The following is a 26501-nucleotide window of genomic DNA, read 5'->3' as shown; positions in this document are numbered from 1 at the left end:
ACCCTTATAAGGGACTAAGAAATGATATTAAATTATATTTGGGTTGGGGGAAACACCATCCCAAGGAAATATAAACCGAGTTTTGAAATACACACCAACAATAATAGAAAAAGAAAGGGAGAGAGGAGGAGAGAATGAAAGGAAGACGGGGGAAAGAAGAAAGAGGTAAGGAGAGGAGGATGGAAGGGAGAGAAAGAGAAGGAGAGAGGGTAGGAAGGGGAAGAGGAAGAGTAGGAGTAGGGGAGAGGTAAGGGAAGAAGGAAGGGGAAGGAGAGGAGGAAGGAAGGAAGTAGAGAAGGGAGGGAGGGAGAAAAGAAAGGGAAAATAAGAGGGAAAGAAGAAAGAGGTAAGGAGAGGAGGATGGAAGGGAGAGAAAGAGTAGGAGAGAGGATAGAAAGGGGAAGAGGAAGAGTAGGAGTAGGGGAGAGGTAAGGGAAGAAGGAAGGGGAAGGAGAGGAGGAAGGAAGAAAGTAGAAAAGGGAGGGAGGGAGAAAAGAAAGGCAAAACAAAGAGGTGTTACAACAGGAGGAAGGGACGGTAAATAAAGCAACCCAAACTGTATATTATAACCTATTAAATGAAATAATTAATGTATAAGAGTGACAAATGTAAAGAAGAATAACAACATGTGAATGTATACTTAAAATGGCATGTAAGAGAATAAAAAAATAAAAAAAAACTCTGGGAAAAAAAGAAAGAGGTTTCAGAATACAAGGAAATCAATTCCTCCACTTGTATATTGGCATCCTTCCGTCTCAAAAGACTGGGGTGCTCTGGAAAGAGGTCCTAAAGCAGCATCTGGTGTGGCAAAAAAAGGCCAATTCGGGAGTGGCAATCCCTTCTACACTGAGGGCAGATGCATCCTGTCCCCTACCCAGCCCCCAGATTTCACTGGTTCTGGGACGGCCTCTTTCCCTCAGCCTGCAAACAAGCATCTCTTTGAATGGGAGAAGGCCATGCTGTGTCTTTAGCCTCCAAGCTGTACGGTCAGAGGTCAAGGTTTCCCAGCTGTTAAATGTCCATTCCCAAGGCCTTTAGATCCCTCTTGCAGATATCCTTATATCACAGCTGTGGTCTCCGCTGATGGGATAGAAGACCACTTACGTGGTCTCCTCCACTTATGACCATCGCTTAAAGACCATTTGCATTTACAGGAAACGGGTGCCTTACGGTCCCTAAAGCAGGACAAGTCTACAGTCTACATAAAAGACCATCCGGCCAGCAAATATTGCTGCTCCACCTGCCCATGGTTAAACAACCACACGTCAACGCATCACTTTTATGACCGGTTGCAGCATTTTGCAGCCACGCGAGTACAATTTGCAACGTTTGGGCCGTTTTCTGGCAAGAAAAAAAATGCCCATCCGAATGAATAGTGGAAGGGCATGCCCATTGCCAAGCATCTGAATTTTGATCATGTGACCAAGGAGATGCTGCAATGATCGTAAGTGTGAAAAACGTTCATGAGTCCCTTTTGTTCAGTCCTGTTGAAACTTCGAATGGTCTCTAAATGAACAATTGTAAGTCGGGGACTGCCTGTAGTTCTGTCTACCTGGCCTAAGCAAGAGGACAAGGTCACCTTTGGGATAGTCCTCTGGGTGTCCGAGCTGCCTGTGTGCTCTTTATAACTGCTCGTTACAGGAATCTGAGTTGGGTACTATGGCTAGTAGAGAAAAGAAGGACTCGGGGGGACGGACGGACGTGGTAGCAGTATTCGAGGGTCTGCCACAAAGAAGAGGGGGGTCAAGCTATTCTCAAACAGAGGGCAAGACAAGTAACTGTGTTGGATCTTTGGCCTGCCACACTTTCTATTATTCTACTATGCCTTTTCTATTGTGGGAAAATGGGACGTGGGATTGTACAGAGTTAGATGCTATGTAGCTGTTACTGTGAAAGTCCGAAATCTGGTGAATGTCGACATTCACATAGTCGCTTGGTGTATCCGTGAAAGACCGAAATTGGTGAATGTCGACATTCAGCGGTGAATGTCGACATTCACATAGTCGCTTGGTGTATGTCCGAAAATTCCCTTATCCTCTCGACACCCTTACCCTAATCCCCTTACCCTAATACCTCGGCTCCTCGCTTCCTTTGAAGCGTCTTCTATTCGCGGACTTTTTTTTTTTAAACCTGCGATCCTGCGCGGTTAGAACGAAAAGCAAAAGTAAAGCGTTACGCTGACTCGTTACATATCTGTCACCGTGAAAGACCGAAATTGGTATGTGTCGACATTCACCAACATTCACCGGTGAATGTCGACATTCACCAATTTCGGTCTTTCACGGTGACATAGCCATAACAAAATTCTTTCTAGAAAGCCAAGGTCATCCTTTGTCTCTGCACCTGACTGGAACTGGATGGGTGGAATCCAATGTTCCCTCTAAGCTGCGCGGCTGCACAGCCGCGCACGGGGCAAGAAAATTCCGCGCAGCAGTTTCCAACTGCCGCGCAGTGATTTTTGTGAGACACACCTTCCACGATAATCTAAAAACTCCCACGTTCGTCTAAAAACTGCCGCAAAAAAAGTTTGCAAAATCACCCCTCCTTGACTTACAACCCCAATAACAACTAGATTTTCAGTTCCTATTGCAGTGATAAGCCGAGATCTACCTGCAACAGTGCTAGAAACGCAACTGGCTTTCCGAAGTTCTCTGCTCCATCTGTAAGTGGAGAAACGGGATGGGCAGTTTTTCCATTTTTTTCTAGAAGGAGAGAAGAAGACATTCCCCAAATCCAAATCTTTCTGGATTTTGGTTATTAATCTTTTGAATAGAATAAAAAAATTTTTTTTTAAAAAAAAGAACGTTTGAGCCAGGCATCATTCAATGAGTATCATTGAAATACGTCATCATCCTATACATATGTTCAGTCTTTTAAAACTGAAGCTCCCATTTCAATATCTTTGATTATTATTAAGAGCCTTGGCGGTGCAGTGGTTAGAGTGCCATACTGCAGGCTACTTCTACTGACTATTGGCTACCTGCAATTTGGCAGTTCAAATCTCACCAGGCTCAAGGTTGACTCAGCCTTCCATCCTTCCAAGGTGGGTAAAATGAGGACCCAGATTGTTGAGGGGCAAATAGGCTGACTCTGTAAACCATTTAGAGAAGGCTTGTAAAAGCACCATGAAGTGGTATACAAGTCTAAGTGCTATTGCTATTGTCCTTCCTTCCTCCTTCCTTTCCTTCCTCCTTCCTTTCCTTCCTTCCTCCCTCCATTCCTTTCTCTCTCCCTCGGCCTTCCATCCTTCCGAGATGGGTAAAATGAGGACCCAGATTGTTGGGGGCAAATAGACTGTAAACCACTTAGAGGGGTCTGTAAAGCACAGTGAAGCCGTATATGATTCAGCCTTGTGGAACAGAAGTTGCCTCCAGAAGTTGTGAAAGCCCCAACACTGGAAGTCTTTTAGAAGACGTTGGATAGACATTTGTCTGAAACAGTATAGGGTTTCCTGCCTAGTCAGGGGGTTGGACTAGAAGACCTCCAAGGTCCCTTCCAACTCTGCTATTGTATTGTATTGTATTGTATTGTATAAGTTTAAGTGCTATTGCCCTTCCTTCCTTCCTTCCTTCCTTCCTTCCTTCCTTCCTTCCTTCCTTCCTTCCTTCCTTCCTTCCTTCCTTCCTTCCTTCCTTGTTCAATGGTTAGAATGCAGTTTTGCAGGCTCTGCCCACAACCAGCAGTTCGATTCTGACCGGCTCAAGGTTGACTCAGCCTTCCATCCTTCCGAGGTGGGTAAAATGAGGACCCAGATTGTTGGGGGCAAGAGGCTGACTCTGTAAACTGCTTAGAGAGGACTGTGAAGCACTGTGAAGCAGTATATAAGTCTGTGCTATTGCCCTTCTATCTATCATCTATCTATCTATCTATCTATCATCTATCTATCTATCTATCTATCTATCTATCTATCTATCTATCTATCTATCATCTATCTATCTATCTATCTATCTCTCTCTATCTCTCTATCTATCTATCATCTATCTATTATCTATCCATGATTAGCAATGGCTAGAATGCAGTATTGCAAGCTGACTCTGCCCATTGCCAGGAGTTCGATCCTGACTGGCTCAAGGTTGACTCAGCCTTCCGTCCTTCCGAGGTCGGTAAAATGAGGACCCAGATTGTTGGGGGCAAATAGGCTGACTTTGTAAACCATTTAGAGAGGGCTGTAAAGCGGTATATAAGTCGAAGTGCTATTGCTATTGCTAAATTGCCCTCAGAAAGTTTATCAGCATGGTTCTCTCACGAGCAAGGCAAAATCAGGACCAGTAGCCCAAGATAGTCTTTTGATAGATCTCCTTTTATAGACGGCTGAGTTCCTGGTTACTTTTTCAAGAAGAGACTGGACTGCCATCTGTCAGAAATGGTGTAGGGTCTCCCTGCTTGGGCGGGGGTGGGTTGGACTAGATGACCTACAAGGTCCCTTCCAACTCTGTTATTCTGTTATTTCCATCCCTTCGTGGACTAACATCACTTAACCTCTCCCCAGTTTAATGCCTGCAGAGAAAAATGGTCAAAGGCAACCTTCTTCTGGCCTGACCGTTCGTGATCCCTCTACCCAACCATCTGGCTTTGAACCCGCCTCTTCTCCGGGCAAAACTGAACACAATTAGGTGTGATACTGGAAGAAGTGCCTCTGCCCTGTGTTGGTGGGGATGGAAAGATTCCCTTTGTGATTGTGGTGCTGATAAGCAAAACTGTTAAGCATTGTGCAAGATTGCCAAAGATGTATACAGTATGTTCTCTAGTTCCTTAGAGGATCTGCATGAAGCAATGCCAGAGCCCGTGTAACTGAACTGGATGTACAGCTACACTGCAATACCTTCACAGAAATATTACGTAGTCTGTGTATACAGGTAGTCCTTGACTTAGAACGGTTCACTTAGTGGCTATTTGAAAATACAACAGCCCTGAAAAAAAAGTGACACGGCCATTTTCCACACTGAGGACCTTTGCAGCTGGTCAGGTGATCAAAATTCATTTTCAAACATTTTTTGATTAAGTTATTAAGCATTATAAAATACAAAATACAAAAGTAAATAAAAGAGCAGTGAGGAGGGAAAGGGGGAAGGGAAGGAGGATAAGAAAAAAAGAAAAAGAAGCATCGACTTCCGACTCTCTCTGTTGCAGTAGAATAAGGCATTGGCATCACATCACAACTGTTTTGTTTTTGATGATAAGAACAAGCTATTTCTATAAGATCTATCAATCTAATCTGCAAAACCCAAAATCAAAGTTTCATTCTTTTCCATATCACGCAAGAAGTTCAGAAGCGGTTTCCACATGGAAACAAAAGTACTGTTCTTTTCTTTAATCATTTCTACAAAGATCTATCAATCTAATCTGCAAAACCCAAAGTCAACGTTTCATTCTTTTCCATATCAAGCAAGAAGTTCAGAAGCGGTTTCCACATGGAAACAAAAGTACTGTTCTTTTCTTTAATCATTTCTACAAAGATCTATCAATCTAATCTGCAAAACCCAAAGTCAACGTTTCATTCTTTTCCATATCAAGCAAGAAGTTCAGAAGCGGTTTCCACATGGAAACAAAAGTACTGTTCTTTTCTTTAATCATTTCTACAAAGATCTATCAATCTAATCTGCAAAACCCAAAGTCAACGTTTCATTCTTTTCCATATCAAGCAAGAAGTTCAGAAGCGGTTTCCACATGGAAACAAAAGTACTGTTCTTTTCTTTAATCATTTCTACAAAGATCTATCAATCTAATCTGCAAAACCCAAAGTCAACGTTTCATTCTTTTCCATATCAAGCAAGAAGTTCAGAAGCGGTTTCCACGTGGAAACAAAAGTACTGTTCTTTTCTTTAATCATTTCTATAAAGATCTATCCATCTAAGCTATAAAACCCAAAGTCAAAGTTTCATTCTTTTCCATATCAAGCAAGAAGTTCAGAAGCGGTTTCCACGTGGAAACAAAAGTACTGATGTTCTTTTCTTTCATCATTTCTATAAAGATCTATCCATCTAAGCTATAAAACCCAAAGTCAAAGTTTCATTCTTTTCCATATCAAGCAAGAAGTTCAGAAGCGGTTTCCACGTGGAAACAAAAGTACTGATGTTCTTTTCTTTAATCATTTCTACAAATATCTATCCATCTAAGCTATAAAACCCAAAGTCAAACTTTCATTCTTTTCCATATCAAGCAAGAAGTTCAGAAGCGGTTTCCACGTGGAAACAAAAGTACTGATGTTCTTTTCTTTAATCATTTCTACAAAGATCTATCGATCTAATCTATAAAACCCAAAGTCAAAGTTTCATTCTTTTCCACATCAAGCAAGAAGTTCAGAAGCGGTTTCCACGTGGAAACAAAAGTACTGATGTTCTTTTCTTTAATCATTTCTACAAATATCTATCCATCTAATCTGCAAAACCCAAAGTCAACGTTTCATTCTTTTCCATATCAAGCAAGAAGTTCAGAAGCGGTTTCCACATGGAAACAAAAGTACTGATGTTCTTTTCTTTAATCATTTCTACAAAGATCTATCGATCTAATCTATAAAACCCAAAGTCAAAGTTTCATTCTTTTCCACATCAAGCAAGAAGTTCAGAAGCGGTTTCCATGTGGACACAAAAGTACTGATGTTCTTTTCTTTAATCATTTCTACAAATATCTATCCATCTAAGCTATAAAACCCAAAGTCAAACTTTCATTCTTTTCCATATCAAGCAAGAAGTTCAGAAGCGGTTTCCACGTGGAAACAAAAGTACTGATGTTCTTTTCTTTAATCATTTCTACAAATATCTATCCATCTAATCTGCAAAACCCAAAGTCAACGTTTCATTCTTTTCCATATCAAGCAAGAAGTTCAGAAGCGGTTTCCACATGGAAACAAAAGTACTGATGTTCTTTTCTTTAATCATTTCTACAAAGATCTATCGATCTAATCTATAAAACCCAAAGTCAAAGTTTCATTCTTTTCCACATCAAGCAAGAAGTTCAGAAGCGGTTTCCATGTGGACACAAAAGTACTGATGTTCTTTTCTTTAATCATTTCTACAAAGATCTATCGATCTAATCTATAAAACCCAAAGTCAAAGTTTCATTCTTTTCCACATCAAGCAAGAAGTTCAGAAGCGGTTTCCACGTGGAAACAAAAGTACTGATGTTCTTTTCTTTAATCATTTCTACAAAGATCTATCCATCTAAGCTATAAAACCCAAAGTCAAAGTTTCATTCTTTTCCAGATCAAGCAGGAAGTTCAGAAGCGGTTTCCATGTGGAAACAAAAGCACATGTCTTTTTCTTTAATCAGAAGAATTCATTCTCAAAGACCTTCTGATCCGGGGAATCAGTTCTCCAGGGGCCAAGACCCCATAAAATGAGGTGAGAATACAAGCAGACTTACAACCACTTGTTTAGTGATCCTTCAATCTTACAACAGAACTGGAAAAAAAATGACTTGGGATCGTTTTTCGCTCTAACAATTGTTCATACTTATGACCGTTGCTATGTCCCAGGGTCATGCGATTCCTTTTAGTGACCTTCTGAGAAGCAAAGTCAACAGGGAGGCCAGATTCACTTAACAACCGAGCTACTAACTTAACCATTGCAGTGATTCACTTAACTGTGGCAAGTGATGTTGTAAAACGGAGCACAACTCGCTTCACAAATTTCTCACTTAGCAACATACATTTTGGGCTCAATTGTGGTTGTAAGCTGAGGACTACCTATCTATGCTTACTTCTCTTCTGTCGTGTTCTCATCACACACTAAATAATAATAATAATAATGGACTAGCAGAGAAAAGTAGGCACCAGTTATGCTCCAAAGTCTGATAAACTGAAAAGGATATTATTACAGCAATGTAAATGAGGCAAATTTCTATGATGACGTCATGACACAACCAAAGCACCATTTGTGTAACGAGGTCATCACACAGCTGGCAGCAACTGATACAAGTGGTGTCACCTGAGTTATTTGCACAATTGTGTCCTTATGTGTCCTCTGAACCACTTGTCTTTAACGACCTCATCGTGTGACCGGCTTAATTCCCAATTTAACCTGGTTTGTGGGAAGTCCACCGTCCTGAGCTCCATAAAATAAATCAAGGCTATTGCAATTGATACTCTGTCTGTAGGTACATACGTTTGAGTCTGTCTTCCATGGGAGATTTCCTGGCCAGAAACAACTTCGCCCTGCCTTCTTCTTCCTCGGCCTGCGACTTCTCTACCTGGCCAAGTCCTTCCCCACACAACTTCATTAAGGCCTTATGATTCTAGGACAGGGGTGTCCAAACCTTGGCAATTTTAAAATGTGTGGCTCTCAGAATTCCCCAGCCAAATTCTGGAAGTTGAAGTCCACAAATCTTAAAGTTTTCCAGTTTGGAGAGCCCTGTTCTAGGATTATGAGAAAGAAAAAAGGCATTTCTCTATCTACTTTCTTTATCCTCAAATCAAAGGAGCTTCAGAGCTACTCAGATTATCAGAGTTGGAAGGGACCTTATAGGTCATCTAGTCCAACCCCACACCCAAGCAGGAGACTCTACACCATTTCTGACAAATGGCAGTCCAGTCTCTTCTTGAAAGCCTCCAGGGATGAAGCTCCCACAACTTCCGAAGGCAACTTCTGTTCCATTGGTTGATGGTTCTCACTGTCAGAAAATTCCTCCTTATTTCCAGGTTGAATCTCTCCTTGTCCACTTTCCATCCATTATTCCTTGTCTGGCCTTCGGATGCTTTGGAGAATAGCTTGACCCCCTCCTCTCTGTGGCAGCCCCTCAAGTATTGGAGCACTGGTCTCCTGTCTCCCCTGGTCCTTCTCTTCACTAGACTAGCCTTGCCCAGTTCCTGCAACCGTTCTTCATATGTTTTGGCCTCCAGTCCCATCATCATCCTGGTTGCTCTTCTCTTCTCTCTTTCTAGAGTGAAAGCCCACAAAATTGCATTTTTGCATTTTGCATTTTTCTGTTTCCTGGATCAGGAGTATTGGCTTGGTCTTTTAGCAAAAACTAAAAGTTTTGATTTATCAAAGTTAAGGACCAGCTTGTTTTGCCTGCAATAGCTGAGTGTTGCCCTAATTGCCCTCTTCAATCCTACAGGGGTTTGTGAAATGATAACGGCATCATCAGCATATAAGAGAATTGGTACTTCGCGTCGTGCTAGGTTAGGAGGATGGAAATGAGGGTTCTGTAAGAGATCAATCAGGGGATTAATATAGAAGTTAAAGAGGGAGGGGGACAGGATGCAACCCTGCCGTACCCCTTTTTTGTACCCTTACTGAGCGGGTTAAACTCCCTTGGGGATTGCACCTCACTTTCAAGGTGGAATTGGGGTACAATTTTTGTATGAGGAAGAGCAGGCGTTTATCGATAGTGGTGCATTTTAATTTCTCCCAGAGGGTGATCCTGAATATTGAATCAAAGGCCTGCTTAAAATCAAGGAAGGACACAAAAAGAGAGGATTTTTAAAAATATATGTATTTTTGTACTAAATGGTGGAGTACCAAGATATGATCCACCGTAGATCTTCCTTCTCTAAAACCGGCTTGTTCGTCTTTGATTATCCTCCCTGAAATTAGCCAATCTTGACGTTTATAATTTAGGTGTTTGGCATACAGTTTACTAATAACGCTTAACAGACCAATGGGTCTATAATTGCCTGGGTCATTTCTATTACCTTTTTTATAAATTGGTATGATAATTGCTACTCCCCAATCTCTAGGCATGTGGCCTGTTTTATCGTTAAATGCAAACAGTGATGCTAAAAGTGGAGCCCACCAACTGGCATTCTTTTTTATTATTTCTGGCAGGACATTATCAGCAACGGGTGCCTTATTAGCCTTTAGGGCTCCGATCAACCGGGATATCTCTTCTGGTGTAACAGGGGGCCAGTAAGGACTTTGATCCAAACTAGCTTGGCTCTCCTTGGTTACATAGTCAGGATCTGTATAAAGCTCCCTAAAATACTCTTCCCAGGCATGAATTGGAACCAAACCAGTTGGGGGTAGGGGAGGTTTTCCCAATCCCCTGGTGATGTACCAAAAAAAGGGATCTATTTTTTGTCCTGACTTCCGTAATTAGTCTATGCCAAGACTCCTTCAGAGTCACACTTTTCTTTTCTTTTCGAAGGTTCTTAAATTGTGGTTTCAGATGTTTTAAGTGTGATCCTCAAAGGGGGCACTTTTTACTTTTCTTGTATTCCATATTATATATCCTTTTTAGTTGCACGCAATCTCTATCGAACCATTTTTTGTTCTTTGAAACCGGCCTTTTGGAGTGAGCTAGTGATCTGTTACTGAGAACCGAATTCAAATTTAAAATTAAGGATTCAAACCCCTCTAGGTAAGATCCTCCACACTTATTTCTTAGTAGAGATGTACGTAGCTCTTATGATTTCAGGGGCTAACATCCATTTGGTAACTTCCTTAGCGTTTTTCTCGTTCCATTTAATTTTTACCTGGGTATTTTGAGTCTCTAACCTGGGTAGGTAGGCTGTGCCTGCCCTTAGAGATTTCTGGTGCAATGTGAGAGTAAGGAGTAATGTATTATGATCGCTTTCCAGTCGCGAGTCTACCTCCATCTTCTGTAAGAACCTCAGGAGGTCATATGATATTATCCAGTAATCAACTGGGTATTTTCTTCCTGCTCCCCGATAAGTATATTCTGCTGGAAAGTCGCCCCATGGGGACCCGTTAAGGATACACAGATCCAAACGTACAGTCATTTGTCTTACACACAAACCTGCCCGATTAGCTTTTGTATTTGCTACCCTGTACAGGTCTTTGATTGGACAGGTGATATATCCACACCACCCAAACAATTCAGGTGCTTGTATACCACCCTGTCCCTCTGTGTGAGAGATGAGTAGTTTAAAAGTCGATAAATAAACAAATAAAAGGATGTTCATTCCCACTACCAGCCAGCTAAAATATGCATTTTCCACATGTCCATGAGTCATTTGAACTAAACTAAAACTAGCAGTATTCTAATACTTGAGGAGCCACCACAAAGAAGAGGGTCAATCTATTCCCCACAGCACCAGAAGGCAAGAAACAATGGTTGGAAACTAACCAGAGAAGCAACTTGGAATTAAGGAAAACTTCATGAGGACAATTAACCAGTGGAACAGCTTGCCACCAGAAATCGTGGGTGCTCCGTCACTGGAGGTTTTTAAGAAGAGATTAGACAGTCACTTATCTGAAATAGTATAAATTCTCCTGCTTGAGCAGGGGGCTGGACTAGAAGACCTCCAAGGTCCCTTCCAGCTTCTATTCTATTCTATTCCACTCCATTCCAAATTCATATTCTATTCCATTCCATTCCAAATTCATATTCTATTCTATTCCATTCCATTCCAAATTCATATTCTATTCTATTCTATTCTATTCTATTCTATTCCATTCCAAATTCATATTCTATTCTATTCCATTCCACTCCATTCCAATCAAGGAGAGAGGCAACCTGGAATTGAGGAGAAACTTCCTACAGTGAGGACAATTAATTTGTGAAACAGCTGCCCTTCAGACGTTGTGCTTCGTCACTGGAGGCTTTCAAGAAGAGACTGGACAGCCACTTGTCTGAAATGGTGCAAGGTCTCCTGCTTGAGCACGGGGCTGGACTAGAAGACCTCCAAGGTCCCTTCCAGCTCTATTCTAAATCCTGATTCTGGTCCTGCCAGATCTGGAAAAAGTCAGTTTCCATCATGTCATTTTGCAAGCCCTTTTTTCTCTCTGCCTCTCTGCATAATTTATTTATAATAGATTGGAAAATGTAATTCCAGATAGATCCTGGTCATGAGCTGTATTCTAAGAACCAATCACTTCCCAATTTTTTTTTAGCATCCCTCTCATCGTGCTAAACCTACACCATGGAAAAAAATTAATTGATTTCCTTAGGGCGGAAGAATGGTAAGAAGTATTTTAATCTTCCAATCAGTACAATGCACCTGTAAAAATGCCATCAACCTTGGTGACTTGAAGATTGGGTGGACTTCAACTCCCAGAATTCATTGCTGCTGGCTGGGGAATTTTTGGAGTTGAGAAAAACTGTCCTAGATTAATAATGACATTTACTATAAAAGTAAACGTCCATTCCAGCTGGGTTTGAATTTCCAGTCCCCTTCCTCTATTAAAGTGCTACATTTCTACCTGGGCCTCTCTAAAATTGTTCAGGATTGCTAAAACTGTCCAGGATGCTAAAATTGTAGACAGAGAATTAGGTTAATCTATGGGAACTAAAAATCAGATTTCTGACTATCTTGATTTCTGGATGCAAATCAACCTATTACTAACCTGGTAGAATTGACTCTCAGTTGCCTACCATTTACAGCACCCACAAAAACTTTTCAACTTTAAATTGGGTTGTTGAAAATAATGCTTGGAGGGAAACCGGCTATAGATCAGGGGTGAAATCCAGCAGGTTCTGACAGGTTCTGGAGAACTGGTAGCGGAAATTTTGAGTAGTTCAGAGAACCTTCTCTGGCTGGCCCCAGAGTGGGGAGAGAATGGAGATTTTGCACTATCCTTTCCCTGCCACACCCACCAAGCCATGCCCACAGAACTGGTAGTAAAATAAAATGAATTTCACCACTGCTATAGATATATTATTATAGTAGAGAAGAGAAGGATGACAGAAGAAAGAAAGGAGATAGAGAGGAGGAGGAGAGAGGGAGAAGAAAGTGATGGATAGGGTATAAATATGTTGTATGGAGAGCAGAAGAGCGAGCCAATAATTGTTTTTGCGGGTTGATGGTAAGACGAATTGATGTAAATATTTAATAATATAAAATAATATTGGTTATGTAATAGTATACATGTGGTTATTTGTTATGAAAATGAAAAAATAAAAAAACTTTTTATAAAAAAAGATATATTATTATGTGTGACCAAAACTTGTGATTTTCACACACAGGCTTGAGCTAAACATGTAAGATTTTGACTCCATATTTTCTTTTCTTTTTTAATTGACCTGCGAATTCTGCAAGTGATTTCCCCATGGAGAGAGCAGGAGGAAAAAAAACCTCCCAGCATTTGAAGAAATACCATAACCACGGAGAAATTAAAGAGCTGACAAACTTTTATTTTCAAATAGCTTATACCTCATGGCTCTTCCTTAAAATAAAGGCGAAAGATTTATACAATCTGAAGAGAAAACAGAGTATCACAAACCCCTGTAGGACTAAAGAGAGCAATTAGGGCAACACTCGGCTATTGCAGGCAAAACAAGCTGGTCCTTAACTTTGATAAATCAAAGATTTTAGTTTTTGCTAAAAGACCAAGCCAATACTCCTGGAAAATAGAAGGACATAGTTTGGAACAGGTTAGAACATTTAGATACCTTGGGGTGGTTTTGCACTTGCAAGGAACATGGAAGGCACACATTGCAAGTAGCCAATAGGTCCTCAAATGCAATTAAACATTTCTTTTATACAGGTGGGGGTCAGTTAGTACCTGCTGCCTTCAAACTTTTGAGGCCAAAACATTGGCACAAATTTTATATGGGGCACAAATAGGGATCCTTGCAAAGAAAGACTTGCTAGAAACCATACAAACCAAATTCCTGCGAGCCATTTTAGCTGCACCCAATGGAACTCCAAATGCCCAGTTAAGAATTGAGACAGGCATGCCTCAAATTCAGGTAAGAGCCTGGAAGATGATGGATCATTCATTGGCTTAAAATGCATTTCTTTCCAGAGGGACTGTCCCCACTAGTGTTGACTGACAACTTCCCCTCCCCCTGGAAACAGGCAATTATCACAAATTGGGCTCTTATGGGCTCTCACCATTATTCTTAATGTCCCTAGGCTTTGATCAAGCAAAGCAAGCAGTAATTAATTGAATGAAGGACATGGAGTTCCAAGAAGAACTAAATAGGTTGGCTCTCCATAGTAGAGACAGACTCAAACAGGGTGTGTGGGAATCAACAAGATATCTAAATGATCTGATCTTCCCAAAACAAAGAATAGCTTTCTTCAGAGCCAGATTTAACATTCTTCCTTCAGCACTCCTCCAGGGCAGGTGTAAGAGAACACCTATAGCAGAACGGGTTTGTATACGTGATAAAGGAGAAGTGGAAGATAATTCACATGTTCTATTACACTGCGAGCTATACAGAGCTTGTAGGTCTGCACTTATTCTCCCCTTATTAGAGAGATTGCCAGGGAGGGCAGACAATTTTTATCTAAGCTTTCTCCTCCAGGACACAAACCCAATTACCACGAATGCAGTGGCAAAATTCTGTGTTGCTGCAATGTCCATAAGAAAAAAAATTGGCTACAGAAGTATAGTTGTCATCTTGTACCAATTATCTGGACATATCTCTAACAATCTTTGGACCATTGTGCTTACTCCTATACTTAACAGCATTGCACCCAGGTAAAACAGGGAGTGACCCGAACAATCTGAGAACATGTATATAATTTTCCACTTTTAACGTCAATACTTTTTAAATTATATCTTAATGTCAGTACTTTTTAACATATTGTAAAAAACTAATGTGTATTGCTGGTCTTTGACCGTAATAAAGATTTACTTACTTACTTTCCTGGGTCAGGAAGGACAATTCTTTTTTTTCCACCACTTTCCATTTTGGTCAAATATCCAGTCTTTTCACTAACACCAAATCTAAAAAGATTGTTTGGCCACCCTCACTGCACTTTTGAACAAATCTGCAGACCACAAGGCTGAGGAGATTCCTTTTCCTTTTTTTGGCCAAGAACAGAAATTTAAAACCAGCCTCCTTTCTCCCCTCCAACAAACAGGTGGAAACTTCAAAGCAAGGCGTATAAATTCAACACTGCTGTTAATAGTCCAGAAAAATGACCGCACTGCACCTCCGTTAATTATTGCCGTTGAGAACTGGCTAAGTCAGAGATAGGTAACCAATAAATACATCTCTGAGGGAGGAATAGGCCTACTGATGACATAGAGTCAATCTTGATTCCTAGTGACCATAACAATACCATAAAAAAGGGGAAAGTTAGAATATTTCGGACATGGGATGCAACACCAGGAAAACTACTGCATGCTTCACTTAATCCTCCTGGGAAAGATTGAAGGCAAAGGAGGTCCAGGCAGAAGAAGAACTTCATGGCTTCAAAAATCTAAGGGTTTGGACAAAACTCAACAGTACTTTTTCGTGCGGCTGTTGATAAAAATAGGATTGCCAGCATGATCGCCAATGTCCGATGATGGATGTGGCAGAAGGAGGAGAAGGAGAAGGAGTAGTAGTAGTAGTAGTAGTAGTAGTAGTAGTAGTAGTAGTAGTAACCAGAAAAACAACTTTAGTTCTTGGCAAAGACGGACTGACTGGCTCAAAGACATCTCACTGGCTTATGTGTGCTGAGGGAGTTGGCATCTCCCATTTTCTAATCCAGCCAGATGGCTACAGAAGAAGAGAATTTGGTGCATTGGTGAAGGTGCCAGCCTAGGAACCAGGAGGCAGTGAATTCTAGTCCCTCTTAGGCACAAAAGCCAGTTGGGTATCTTTGGGCCAATGACCAGGAGAGGGTGAGTTCTAGTTCCACCTTAGGCATGGAAGCTGCTGGGTGACTTTGGGTCAATCACTAGGAGAGGGTGAGTTCTAGTTCCACCTTAGGCATGGAAGCTGCTGGGTGACTTTGGGCCAATGACCAGGAGAGGGTGAGTTCTAGTTCCACCTTAGGCATGGAAGCCGGCTGGGTGACTTTGGGTCAATCACTAGGAGAGGGTGAGTTCTAGTTCCACCTTAGGCATGAAAGCCAGCTGGGTGACTTTGGGCCAATGACCAGGAGAGGGTGAGTTCTAGTTCCACCTTAGGCATGGAAGCTGCTGGGTGACTTTGGGTCAATCACTAGGAGAGGGTGAGTTCTAGTTCCACCTTAGGCATGGAAGCCGGCTGGGTGACTTTGGGTCAATCACTAGGAGAGGGTGAGTTCTAGTTCCACCTTAGGCATGAAAGCCGGCTGGGTGACTTTGGGTCAATCACTAGGAGAGGGTGAGTTCTAGTTCCACCTTAGGCATGGAAGCCGGCTGGGTGACTTTGGGTCAATCACTAGGAGAGGGTGAGTTCTAGTTCCACCTTAGGCATGAAAGCTGCTGGGTGACTTTGGGTCAATCACTAGGAGAGGGTGAGTTCTAGTTCCACCTTAGGCATGGAAGCCGGCTGGGTGACTTTGGGCTAATCACCAGGAGATGGTGAGTTCTAGTCCCACCTTAGGCATGAAAGCCAGCTGGGTGACTTGGGGCTAATCACCAGGAGATGGTGAGTTCTAGTTCCACCTTAGGCATGAAAGCTGCTGGGTGACTTTGGGCCAATGACCAGGAGAGGGTGAGTTCTAGTTCCACCTTAGGCATGAAAGCTGCTGGGTGACTTTGGGTCAATCACTAGGAGAGGGTGAGTTCTAGTTCCACCTTAGGCATGGAAGCTGCTGGGTGACTTTGGGCCAATGACCAGGAGAGGGTGAGTTCTAGTTCCACCTTAGGCATGGAAGCCGGCTGGGTGACTTTGGGTCAATCACTAGGAGAGGGTGAGTTCTAGTTCCACCTTAGGCATGAAAGCTGCTGGGTGACTTTGGGTCAATCACTAGGAGAGGGTGAGTTCTAGTTCCGCCTTAGGCATGGAAGCTGATTGGATCACGTTGAGCCTATTGCCTAGGCAAGGGTGAGTTCTAGTCCTCTCTTACGCACGAAAGACTGGGTGACTTTGCCCCAACCCCTCTCTTTCAGTCCAACCCACTTCACAGAGTTGTTTTTGTCGTGGGGAAAAAGAGGCGGAGCAAAGAGTGTTATGAACATTCCCAACTTTGAAGTACTTATAAAGTAATAAAAGCAGGATTTTTTTTTTAAAAAAAATCTAATAAATAAATGTTTAGAAGTTGTGCAGCTGTGGCTCCTGCCGCTTTGAATCTGGGCAGCGCCTGAAAACTTTTCCAGACTGATTTTTTGTTTCTCTTCCCCCAGAGCAAAAATAAAATAAAATCCAGAGGAAGTTTGTCCCAGCGTTGCTCTGAAAGCCTTCTGATCATGAAACAAAGGAAAACAAAACAGCCCAGCCAGCTCCCCACCCAACTCAGCTCAAAGCAGACAGAGGGCAGGACCTTGATTGATCGAGATAGCCTAGGGCAGTGATGGCGAAACTTTTCAGCACCAAGTGCCCAAACCGGAACATGTGTGCATCCACAAACATGGGTGCATGCCAGGGAGCTGGAAACCTGAAGACCAGCTGGCCAGTGTGCGCATGCCTGCTTTTTTGCCATTTTCAGGGCATTTGGGGGCCATTTTGGACCGTTTTTGCCTCAGAACACAGCCCAAAAATGGCCTGAAAACAGCCCCCAAAATTGCCTGCTTTGAGGTAATTTTTCAGGCTGTTTTCGGGCCGTTTTGGGGCATTTTCAGGCTGTTTTTCAGGCGATTTTTAGGATCAAAATTGGCCTGAAAAATGGCCCGGAAAATGACCCCAAAAATAGCCTGAAAACGGCCTGGAAAACAGCTTGGTTTTTGTGCGTTTTTCAGGCTGTTTTCAGGCCATTTCCCGACACTCTGGTGCCCGCGAAAACCAGCTTGCGATGGTGGGCGTGCCCACAGAGAGGGCTCTGCATGCCACCTCTGGCACATGTGCCATGGTTTCCCCATCACAGGTCTAGGGTCTCCTGTTTGAGCAGGGGGTTGGACTAGAAGGCCTCCAAGGTCCCTTCTAGCTCTATTCTGATTGATATTGAGGGAAGTGACCTATTTGAAGCACCCATGTTTGAGGCTCAGATCATCAATTTGGAGAAACAGTTTATTGATATCGCTGTTCCTGGAGATGCCAGAGTCGAAGAAAAAAACCAAGAAAAAATAATGGAATATCGCGACCTGGCCATCGAAACTACACGGCTATGGATGAAGCATGTAACAGTGATACCCATTGTCATCGGGGCACTTGGCACCATGTCCAAGAATTTTACAAGATACATCAACAAATTGCAGCTTCCTGCAATAACACCAGTGGAACTGCAAAAAACTGCGCCACTCAGAAGATCTTATATTTTAAGAAGGTCCTTGGTTGATCCCTAGGACGCTGGCAGCAAACCGTATCAACCATTAGCCCCAGTCAATGGTATTTGTGATGCATTTTTGAATGTTCAGTTGGCTGAGTTTCATGTTTAATGAATAAAGTATATAATAATTGTTTATCCGTTTTAATAACCTTCCTTATATAATTAATCATTCTCTAAAGTTTTTAAAATTCTGTCAATTAGCCATTGGACAAAAATACATACAAGGTTAGAAAAAATGCTAAAGCAACATAAAGATCTAAAACCAGAAATATTTTTGTTAGGTATCTTACTAGAACAGTACCATAAAGGCACTTTTTAAATTTTACCTATTTAATTTTACATGTCTTAACAGCGGCAAGAATCGTGTTTTGCACAACAGTGGAAAAATGAAGACACCCCTACCAAAGGAAGTGTACTAAAGTGTAATAACAAAATACTAGAATGTGGAGAAATTAATACTTAAGGAGAAAGAAGAAACAGAATATTTTTTAACATGGGATTCATTTTAGCTCGTCAGTAATTCAGTTAGGATTTGGTTTGAAAACATTTTCTACCTCTGCATACTCCACCCTCAACTAACCGAAGGGGAAGGATTAAACCAATGCTCAATATTATTGCCAAACTGATCTAAAATCAGAAGGAGCTTGCCAACACATTTTCTAATGAACAACTTTTATGAAAAGCCATATGCTTTTCCTGGTGCTGTTGGCTACCCCACGCTAATACCGCTTGCCTGTTGCAAAACCTCACCCGAGGACCATGTCATTTGGATTCTGCAATCACTGCGCATCTCCCTTAGCTGATAGAAACAAGAAATGATTCTATAAATTGAACAAACAAACAAACATCTGCACTGTAGCTCAGATTTGTGGGATGATTGGCAGTCTCTTTAGCCGCCAATCAGAATCGGTTTGCTGAAAACAACTCTGGGGTTGTATGAAGTGTTCTATTTTGTGGTGTGCTCATTGTCCTCTCGGAAGACGTGGGAGGACTTTTTGGCACTTTCAAAGCAGGAGCCAAATGCTATACATTTTTTAAGAGGAAGGGGTCAAGGAAAGAATTGGGGAGGGGGTCATGAGAAATAGCATGGGAGTTTCCTGGCATTATCTGCTCCTTTCGAGATGATGGATACGTCTCTGCTCTGGGATAATCATCTTTTTTCCTGGTCTTAGGAAAAGCAGGTGACGGTAGTCGCCATTTTGTTTTATTGTTTATGCATTAGTGACCTTTATTCATTTATGTTGCTCAGCAAACATACTCCTTTCTCCTCTTTTACCCACCACAACCACAACCTTGTGAAGTGGGTTTGTCTAAGAGAGAGGGACTGGCCCAAAGTCACCCATCCAGCTTACATTCCTAAGGCAGGACTAGAACTCATTGTCTCCTGGTGATTGGCTCAAAGTCACCCAGCTGGCTCTTGTGCCCAAGGCAGGACTAGAACTCACCATCTCCTGGTGATTGATCCAAAATCACCCAGCCAGCTTTCTTGCCTAAGGCTGGTCTAGAACTCACCGTCTCCTGGTAATTGGTTCAAAGTCACCCAGTTGGCTTTTATGCCCAAGGTGGGACTAGAACTCCCCATCTCCTGGTGCTTGGCTCAAAGCCACCCAGCTGGCTTTCATGCCTAAAGCAGGACTAGAACTCACCTTCTCCTGGCCCAAATTGCCCAGCTTCCTTTTTGTACCTAAGGCAGGACTAGAACTCTCCATCTCCTGGTGATTGATCCAAAGTCACCCAGCCAGCTTTCTTGCCCAAAGCTTAACTAGAACTCACCATCTCCTTGTTTCTAGCCTGATGCCTTCACCACTAGACTGAACTGGCTCTATTGGCTCTATCAACCCCCTCCCCCTCCTCCCCCTCCTCATGACAGTCTCAATGGAGGTCTGGGCTGCTGGGGGTTCGGGAGAACCTCTAGCAAAGTTTCTGTGCAGTTCTGAGAACCCTCAAATCCCACTCCGGGCTAGCCCCGCCTACCCTGCCTCACCCCTCCCAGGAGTCCCCATGTGGCCCGTTTGGGATGTAGGTAAGTGCAGGGTTTGCGCAGAGGCTTGGGGAGGCAAAAAACAGGCGTACCAGAAGTTTGGGAAGGCTGGAAACGGGCCTTCCGGAGAGTCTCTGGAGCGTGGAGGGCAACCCCCTCCACACCGTGGTGCAGGAGGCCAACTAGGCCACGCCCACCACGCCTACACCCAGCCAGCAACCAGGCAGAGAACCCCTTGCTAAAAGCTTTGAAGCCCATCTCTGGATCTCCCTTTGGTCCTTGCAGACCTGCATCCTTGCACCCCAAACATCTCAGCTTTTGAAAAAGAATTCCCCTTTCTCTCTTGCGCCACATCGGTGCCCATCAAGTGGGTGGCACTACAAAGCTCATGCTACAGAGTGACTCAGCCAAGCACTTCAATTTGTCTAAGAATGGTATCCTGTATATCTGGCCATGACTCTAGCTTCTTAGAAAATACGATGGGAATCTCACTTACTCTGTTAGCATTTTTTAAAAAAACAGGAAACACCATTCTCAGCTGGATTATTATGGTAAATACACTACTCCATGCGGTATTATTATTATTATTCCACCCACAGGAAGGTGGGGATGTTTATTTGCTCTGAAAAGATTCTTTGCCTCTCCCTGCAGTGCTGAAAGCTACTCCACCCATCACAATTTTACATTGTCGAATAATTGAAAGGCAGAAATCCTAGAAGCTTCTATTCCATCCGTGTGGGGTGGCAGCCAAAACAGCCAATGCAATCCTAAATTGCATTAACAGAGGGATATAATCAAGATCAAACACCACTCTATAAAGCCTTAGTAAGACCCCACCTAGAGTCCTGCATCCCGTTTTGGTCCACTGCGGTGAGATTCATTTTTTTTACTACTGGTTCTGTGGGCGTGGCTTGGTGGGCATGGGGGGGAAGGTTACTGCAAAGTCCCCATTTCCTCCCAATCATTTGGGAGTCCCAACTCGGGAGGCAGAGAATAGATGGGGGCGGGGCCAGCCAGAGGTGGTATTTACCACACCTTTCCTCTTACGCTTCTAAAGAACTGGTCAGAACCTGCTGTATCCCACCTCTGCACCACACTATAAAGAAGATGTTGAGACTCTAGAAAGAGTGCAGAGAAGAGCAACCAGGATGATGAGGGGATTGGAGGCTAAAACATACGATGAATGGTTGCAGGAACTGGGCCTGGCTAGTCTAGGGAAGAGAAGGACCAGGGGAGACAGGATAGCAGTCTTTCAATATTTGAGGGGCTGCCACAGAGAGGAGGGGGGGGGTCAAGCTATTCTCCAAAGCACCTGAAGGCAAGAAAAGAAGCAATGGATGGAAACTGATCAAGGAACAATTCAACCTGGAAATAAGGAGGAATTTTCTGACAGTGAGAACAATCAACCCATGGAACAGAAGTTGCCTTCAGAGGTTGTGGGAGCTTCATCACATCATTTCAAGAAGAGACTGGACTGCCATCTGTCAGAAATGGTGTAGGGTCTCCTGCTTGGGGTGGGTGGGTGTTGGACTAGATGACCTACAAGGTCCCTTCCAATTCTGTTAATCTGTTAATCAGAGAACCAATGTGGAAAATATGGTGCTCAACCACCATTTTCTGGGGGAGGGGGCTGACATGAGAAAGTCCCCCACCTTCCCACCAGTGGATCTCATGGCCCCTTTTAGAGGTGGTTCAACCTTCTGCCATGTTTCACATCTTAGGCTAAGAGTGAAACTATGAAGAGAGGAATAGCATATATATATACAACCCCTGTAACATAAATCTATCTATCTATCATCTATCATCTATCTATCTATCTATCTATCTATCTATCTATCTATCTATCTATCTATCTATCTATCATCATCTATCTATCTATCTATCTATCTATCTATCTATCATCTATCTATCTATCATCTATCTATCTATCTATCTATCAATCATCTATCTATCTATCTATCATCTATCTATCTATCTATCTATCTATCATCTATCTATCTATTCTGCTGTTCTCAACACCATCAGGTTTGTTTGGAGTGAATTTTTTACAGTCTTTATTCTTTGCAAGGGTTAACTCTCCAAATTTAGTATACAGAGGTAGTCCTCGACTTACAATATTTCATTTAGTGACCGTTCAAATTTACAATAGCACTGAAAAAGGAGACTCGTCATCCTTTTTTCCTCACACTTTACGACCGCTGCAGCCTCCCCGTGGTCATGTAATCAAAATTCGGACACTTGGCCACTGACTCATGTTTACTACGGTTGCATCATCCCGTGTGTGTGTGTCTGTGTGACATGATCCCCTTTTGCGACCTTCTGACGAAAAAAGTCAAGGGGGAAGCCAGGTTCCCTTAACGTCTAGGCTACTAACTTAACAACTGCAGTGATTCACTTAACAACTGCAGCGAGAAAGGTTGTAAAACGAGGCAAAACTCACTTAACCTCTGTCTTGCTTAGCAACTGAAATTTTGGGGCTCAACTGTGGTCATAAGTACAAGGACTACCTGCAGGATTTTTTTTAAACAAAAGGGAAGATGGGACTCCTGGCCATATTCTCACTCCTGCTGGGACTGAGGCTTCATTTCCCCCCCCAAGCCAAAACCACTCCCCCCCCCGCAGAAGTCCCTCTGCCCAGCTGAGGACCATCCTGGTGTCTCTCTTCTCCGTGTTTGAAGACCCCCACAGTTTCTTCTTCCTCTTTCTCCCTCCCTTGAATGCCCTGCTTTCCAAAGTCAGCCTAAGATGTATCCCTCCACCTCTTACCCCAATTATCTTGTCTTTTCCCAAAGATCAAAGCTACTCATCTTTAGTACATCAGAGTTTATTGCTAGCTCTGGACCATGCAACCCAACCAAAGGTGGTTGCTGTGGTTAGTAGTCTTGGGGGGTTTCTGCCTTGGGGGTGTGTGTGTCTGTTTTTCCAGTTGTCCACTCCAGTCTTGGCCTCCTAGGTGGGGAGGGAGATTTCTTTCACGCCCGTAAATCGTACTACTGAGTGCCAGTTGTGGCACAATGACCCACACACACACCCCAGCTGAAGAAAATGGTCCTTTTGAATACTAAAGGCTGAGCTTACACAGCGACTTAACCTGGTGTAATGAGGATGTTAGATTTTATTAATTTTAATCAATGGCTAGCTTAAAAAGAAAGTGAAAAGGGAAGGGAAGAGGAAAGGAGCAAGGAAAAAAGCAAGCAAGGGAAGGGAGAAGAAGAGAAGAAAGTAGCAAGGGAAAAAAGGAAGGGAAGGAAAGGAAGGGAAGAGAAAAGAAGAAAAGAGAAGAGATAAGAAGCAAGGAAAAAAGCAAGGAAGGGAAGAGAAGAAGAAAGGAGCAAGGGAAAAAGCAAGGAAGAGAAGGGAAGGGAAGGAAAGAGAAGAGGAAAGTCGCAAGGAAAAAGGCAAGGAAGGAAAGAAAAGGAAGAGAAGGGAAGAGGAAAGAAAAGAAGAGAAGAGGAGCAAGGAAAAAAACAGGGAAGGGAAGGGAAGAGAAGAAGAAAGGAGCAAGGAAAAAAGCAAGGAAGGGAAGAGAAGAAGAAAGGAGCAAGGGAAAAAGCAAGGAAGAGAAGGGAAGGGAAGGAAAGAGAAGAGGAAAGTCGCAAGGAAAAAGGCAAGGAAGGAAAGAAAAGGAAGAGAAGGGAAGAGGAAAGAAAAGAAGAGAAGAGGAGCAAGGAAAAAAACAGGGAAGGGAAGGGAAGAGAAGAAGAAAGGAGCAAGGAAAAAAGCAAGGAAGGGAAGAGAAGAAGAAAGGAGCAAGGGAAAAAGCAAGGAAGAGAAGGGAAGGGAAGGAAAGAGAAGAGGAAAGTCGCAAGGAAAAAGGCAAGGAAGGAAAGAAAAGGAAGAGAAGGGAAGAGGAAAGAAAAGAAGAGAAGAGGAGCAAGGAAAAAAACAGGGAAGGGAAGGGAAGAGAAGAAGAAAGGAGCAAGGAAAAAAGCAAGGAAGGGAAGAGAAGAGAAGAGAAGAAGAAAGGAGCAAGGGAAAAAGCAAGGAAGAGAAGGGAAGGGAAGGGAAGGGAAGAGAAGAGGAAAGTCGCAAGGAAAAAGGAAAGGAAGAGAAGGGAAGAGGAAAGAAAAGAAGAGAAGAGGAGCAAGGAAAAAAACAGGGAAGGGAAGAGAAGAAGAAAGGAGCAAAAAAAACAAGGAAGAGAAGGGAAGGGAAGGGAAGGGAAGGGAAGAGAAGAGGAAAGTCACAAGGAAAAAGGCAAGGAAGGGAAGGGAAGGAAAGGAAGAGAAGAGGAGCAAGGAAAAAAGCAGGGAAGGGAAGGGAAGGGAGAAGAGGGAAGGGAAGAGAAGGGAGGGGAGGGGAGGGAAGGGGAGAAGGAAAGGGAGAAGAAAAAGGAAGGTTACAATAAGATCAAGTGTGCTAACTTGATGTCATAAAACAAATGCTAGAATGGTGTACATTATTAGAACTAAAATTCTTAGATAAAATCTCTCTCTAAATTTCTAAAGAGGAAGCAAATATTCAGCTCAGAAGGAAGTACAACAGAATTATCCTTCAAGATTAAAAAAAAAACCTGGAGTATTAATCATAAAGAACTGAAAAGAATTATTACTATAAACCATAATAAAAGACGAAGGTAAGCTTGAAATTATCCGTTTATACATATTAGTGGTTATTGGATAAAACTGGGTTTTTAGCCGATGGAAGAAAGTCCATGTAAAATTCCCACGGAGGCTCAGATTCAAATCTTACTCTGGCCACAGACCTTCCTTGGGGAATCTGCCGTCCCTTTCGCTTAGACCAGCCTACCAAGCAAGGAGATAACTGTAGGGGAAGGAAACACCTTGTGGTCTCCCATCCACCATCCTTTCTCTCGGGCGCAAGAAGGACGCAAACCAACGCACAAGGTTGCCGGTGGTTTTCTTCGCATCGGGGTTAATAGGAAGCCCAGACAAACCGAGGTTCAACAAGCCAGGATTCAGGGTTAGCCCTGCCTTGGAAGGAAACCTGTTCCCTTCAGCTCAACTTGGGAAGGAGCCGACCACCCGCTTCTCCGCCCCCGGGCAAAGGAACCGTTCCTGGGCGCAGCAAGAGCAAGCCACTCCCCTCCCCACCGCTGGACAGCCTTTCCTTGCCTTTCCGGACTGGGGGCGCTCTGCACGAGCTCAGAGGCACGCTGGCTGGGCTACTCACGATTTCCACCAGCATCAGGATCCCGAAAGGGGACCTGACGAAGTCCAGATCCAAGGCGGGCGCGTGGAAAGCCGGCTCCCCGGCGGAGGTGCTGGTGCGGGTGCTGACTTTGGCCGGGAATTCGGCCATCCCGCCGGCGGCGCCCCCGGCCCGGTTGGAAGCCGCGAAGGGCGAGGAGCGCTCGAGGGAGCGCAGAAGGGGACGCGGCTCCGGAGCGCAGCCGGGGCGAGCTGGAGCGCTGCTGCTGCTGCTGCCACCGCCGCCGTTAGTGGCGCTGGAGCTGCGGCTTGGGGTGGGGAGGTGGCCTGGGGCGCGGCCGGAGGGGCGCTCCGGTGGCTGGTTGGCGGCGCCCGGAGGCGGAGGAGGGACGAGCCGGGCGGAGGAGCCGCGTCCCCCGCATCCCCGGGGGCCGACCTTAGGCGGAGGACCCGCGGGAGTCCCAGCATTGAGCACCAGCCGCTTTCCTGCCCTTCTACACGGATTTGCATTCCCCCCCCACGGCTACGTTCACACGACCACCGTTACATCCTCCGCTTCCAGGAAGGGCGCCGACCGATTGAGTGCGTCTCCCCCCCCCCTCCACATCCTCTGGAAAGGAGTGGAGCGAATAACAACAACAACAATAACAACAACAACAACAACAACAACAACAACAAAGTCTTAATTTGAATGGTGACACCAAAAGTGAAAAACCAGAAAAGCAGGCCACAGCTGAATTCTGGAAAGAATTGTGGGAAAATGCAAAGGACTACAATAAGGAAGCAAAGTGGATACATGACTTTGAGGAAAGCATTGGTAATAAACAAATGCAAGTATTAGAAATAACAACTGAGATGGTCAAAAATCGAGTAAAAAAAGTAAAGAATTGGACATCACCTGGAAATGACCAATTACATGGCTTCTGGCTCAAATATCTGACCAGTTTACATGCAATGTTGGCCAGGCAACTGAATGAAATTTTACAAAATGGTCAAATTGATGAATGGTTGACAACTGGAAAAACATACTTGATTCAGAAAGATGCAACTAAAGGAACAATACCTGAAAACTACAGACCAATAACATGCTTGCCAACAACCTTTAAATTACTCACAGGCATTATTGCAGATAACATTATGGATTATTTGGAAACAAACAACATCTTGCCAGTAGAGCAAAAAGGCAACAAAAGAAGGAGTAGGGGCACAAAAGATCAGCTCCTAATTGATAAAATGATATTAGAAAATTGTAAGAAAAGAAAAACGAACTTGAATATGGTCTGGATTGATTATAAAAAAGCATTCGACTCATTGCCACATAGTTGGATCATAAAATGCTTAGAAACAACTGGCATTAGTAAAAATATTACATCCTTCACTGAAAAGGCGATGAAACAATGGAGAACTGAGTTGGCAGTAGGGAATGAGAACTACGGAA

At 43.3% G+C, this 26501-nt stretch overlaps 1 protein-coding gene across 1 annotated transcript in view; it reads right to left on the bottom strand.

The window, feature by feature from the left end:
• PLLP (plasmolipin) overlaps positions 1 to 25574 on the bottom strand; it is a 46550-nt gene extending 20976 nt beyond the window's left edge. The window contains exon 1 of the mRNA XM_081963059.1: positions 25086 to 25574. Within this exon, the coding sequence (XP_081819185.1) occupies positions 25086 to 25214 (129 nt within the window). The 5' untranslated portion in view covers positions 25215 to 25574. The remainder of the gene's footprint in view (positions 1 to 25085) is intronic.
• Between the last annotated feature and the right edge of the window lie 927 nt (positions 25575 to 26501).

This window comes from Natrix helvetica (genome assembly GCF_964273705.1).
Source record: "Natrix helvetica genome assembly, chromosome: 10".
Taxonomy (NCBI): Eukaryota; Metazoa; Chordata; class Lepidosauria; order Squamata; family Natricidae; genus Natrix; species Natrix helvetica.
The sequence above is the reverse complement of the archived record's forward strand: the minus strand, read 5'-3'. Positions and strand labels throughout refer to the sequence as shown.